General features: G+C 30.4%; 1 protein-coding gene across 1 annotated transcript; it reads left to right on the top strand.

Moving 5' to 3' along the window:
• The first annotated feature begins 779 nt into the window (after nucleotides 1–779).
• LOC108328864 (uncharacterized) lies at nucleotides 780–1,004 on the top strand. Its single transcript, XM_017562750.2, has one exon. The coding sequence runs from the start codon at nucleotides 795–797 to the stop codon at nucleotides 1,002–1,004; it is 210 nt and encodes a 69-aa protein (XP_017418239.1). The 5' UTR covers nucleotides 780–794.
• Nucleotides 1,005–3,163: the final 2,159 nt, after the last annotated feature.

Here is a 3,163-nt window from a genome sequence, read left to right as displayed (position 1 = left end):
AGCATGAATTGAGAGTAGATTTCTACTTGTGTTGTGTGGATATTTACTCTACCTGATAATGATAATAATACGGAAGGTGGAATTGAAAGGGTGGAAGAAGGAGGAAGAGAAGGAGGAGAAGGAGAAGGTGGTGATGAGAAGGAACGCCATGGGCATATGGGAGGAAGAGAGTTGGGGCAGAGGTTGAAGGTTGCAATTGCAAGGTGATTGCCATGTAGAGTGCCACGTCAACAAAAAAATGTACAGCTCATCAGTTTTCTTCCAGCTGGGCAGCTGTGCCGTTAGTTTTTTAACGCCGTAACCAAAAAGGACTAACTTGCACCGTTTTTGCGAAAAGTGGGATCTTAGTGAACTTTTGAAAAAAAGTAGGACCAATTTGAACAGACCCTACGAAAAGTGGGACCAAAATAGGAATTAAACCTATTTTTTTTATCTGGAAGAGCAAGGACGCCGAATGAACTCTATAAAATAAAAGCAAAGAATGAAAGAGAGAAATATTCTTTTCATACTTATTTGGAAGGCTTCGACACCCAATGTGATGCCATGAAGCGGGGAAGTAACTTTCAAGGAATCGTTGCATTATGCCTATGCCGATTTTGATCCAAGCCAAGCCAAGCCATTCCCTTTGTCTCATCTTTCAACCTCAAATCTCTCACTTCCTTTCCTTGAACTTTATGTTGTCTGTTGTTAGCAAAAGCCTTCAAACATTACGATATAAATAAATTCACCTATGCCGTTTCCTCCATGTGTTGATACATTTTCATCTCCCAAATAAAAGTTTGAGAGAGATAGTAATGGGTGATTGGGCTGGGGTGGTGATAGGTTTGGTCCTGTTTGTGGTGCTTTCACCAGGTTTACTCTTCCAGCTTCCCGGCAAAGGAAGAGCAGTGGATTTTTGCAATTTCCAAACAAGTGGCGTCTCCATCTTTGTTCATTCCCTTCTCTTCTTTGGATTCATGGCCATCTTCCTTATTGCCATTAATGTTCACATTGGCAGTGGATAAATAAGCCATTGTACGCAATAGAATATGATTATGGAAGATGGTTTTTGTTCTGTTATATCTTATACCTCCCTCTTTATGCCTTTCCATTCTGGGTATGGAACTGGAGTTCTAATTTTCTTTCTTACATGATAAAATTTAGGTGTACGAGCAGTATAAAGATAATTTTATTTCACTTCTACCCCCTTTCAATTTATTCTAGTTGATTTTATTTAGTGTATTATTAGGGATTTAAATATAATTTTAAAGTTTCATCATAAATATATATATATATATATATATATATATATATATATATATATATATATATATGTCTTTGAGATTTAAAATTTGATGTTAAACATGATATTAACAAATATTGCTTTATTTATGGAAGAACTTTTGGGAAGGAGATTAATTGAAAAATATAAACTCAATAAAATATCGTGTCAATTTTTATAAAAATTTAATATCACTTCTAATCTATACTTTAAGGCTATATGAGTATTATTTTCTTATACGATATTTAAAATTTTCATATTTCTTATAACAAATTCACGCGACAACAGAATAAGAAGACTAAAATTCACATCATAAATGAGAAGATTAAAATTCACACGCTTAAACTAATGTAATAGGTCATTTGTCTGAAACAAATCAAGTCATCAAATTTCAGAAACCAGATTTTCAATCTACCAACTTCAATGTCTGAAGCAGTTCTTCAGAGCTAAAGGCCTCATCCGAACATATAGAAAGCACCAAAATAATTTATAATTTACGACTACAAATATGTTTTTTTTACATGATTTTTGTTTTTTCGTTTTATCCTGTAATTATATGTTTCTTAGGTTTGCAGTGTCAAGAATTGAAGGTGGAAAAGAGTTCGATGAGAATGTTGCTAATTTGTCAAACATAACTATATGAAATTAGCAACGATCGAAATGAATAATTTTTTATTTTATTTTATATTTGTAAAAGCATTTAACATCGTGTACATAGTGATAGGATGCCGTAGTGATATGTTGGTCATGGTTTTAGTTAACAGATAAGACATAACCGTTAAAATAGTATAAAATATAAGGAGTGCAAAAAATATATTTTTTAAACAGTAATGCTTTTTTTTTTTGTTTATTTTTTACAATTCAATCTCGATCGATGTGATGTGAATTTTTTATCCATTCAACAAACACTAATATTTCAATCTAATTGGGTGCTTTTAACGTCTCAATATCAATGAAAAATGATGAATTTGATGTATAAGTCGTTAATTTTGTGAACCAATTTAATTCACACTCAATTAATCTGGCCTTTTTCTTACTTCGATTTTCAACTATGATCTCGAGCATAACTAGTTTATGTCTCTTGTTTTCTTTTGTGTGTGTTTTTTTTTTTAAAGATGGAAATGAAAACATACCAATAATGGATAAATTGTATTGCAAAAGTGGTAAACCTTAAAGTAGATGGGTAGTAGAAGTTGAGGAAAGGAAAGTAACGAGAACACTGAAGTAAATATTAAAAAGAAAATTACCAAGAAAAATAAAAGAATTTGTAACATAAATCAATGTGGTGCTCCAACTTGCAATTATCAATATTGGATTAGCTATAATGGTTGGTTTTAAGTGGGTTTGACACATGAAGATAAAATAATTTTTTTTGGTGTGTCGGATCCTACTACAAAATAAGTTTTTTAAGTATGTTAAATTGGACTTTTTAAATCTATTTTACGATATATTTAGATTCAGCAGACTTAAATTTTAAGTTTGTTATTGACTAACAAACTTAAATTTTAAGTCTGTTATCAACTGATAAACTTAAATTTTAAGTTTGTTGTTAACCAACATATTTAAATTTTAAATATGTTATTATCCAACAGACTTAGATTTTCGTACATTTGTAAATAAAAGTGGTAGTGAATTTAAGCCTATTGTGGTCATAATAGATTTAAATTTGTTTTTTATATTTAATCACTAAACCAAAACCTGAAATACAACAAATTTTTCAGAACATAATATATATTTCAAATTGTTCAATTCAAGTACATAGTAAAGAGTTTCAAAATCAAAATAAATAATAAGATGTCTAACATAGAGTGTGTAGTGTAAAAATAGTCTAACTTCAACTTTTAAGTCTAAAAGTAATCTAAAGAAAACTTAAACAACACCTAATCAAAACTTAATTTTTAC

This window comes from Vigna angularis, chromosome 2 (genome assembly GCF_016808095.1).
Source record: "Vigna angularis cultivar LongXiaoDou No.4 chromosome 2, ASM1680809v1, whole genome shotgun sequence".
In the NCBI taxonomy this organism is placed as follows: Eukaryota; Viridiplantae; Streptophyta; class Magnoliopsida; order Fabales; family Fabaceae; genus Vigna; species Vigna angularis.
Note: the sequence above shows the minus strand (reverse complement) of the source record. Positions and strands in the feature narration are given on the sequence as shown.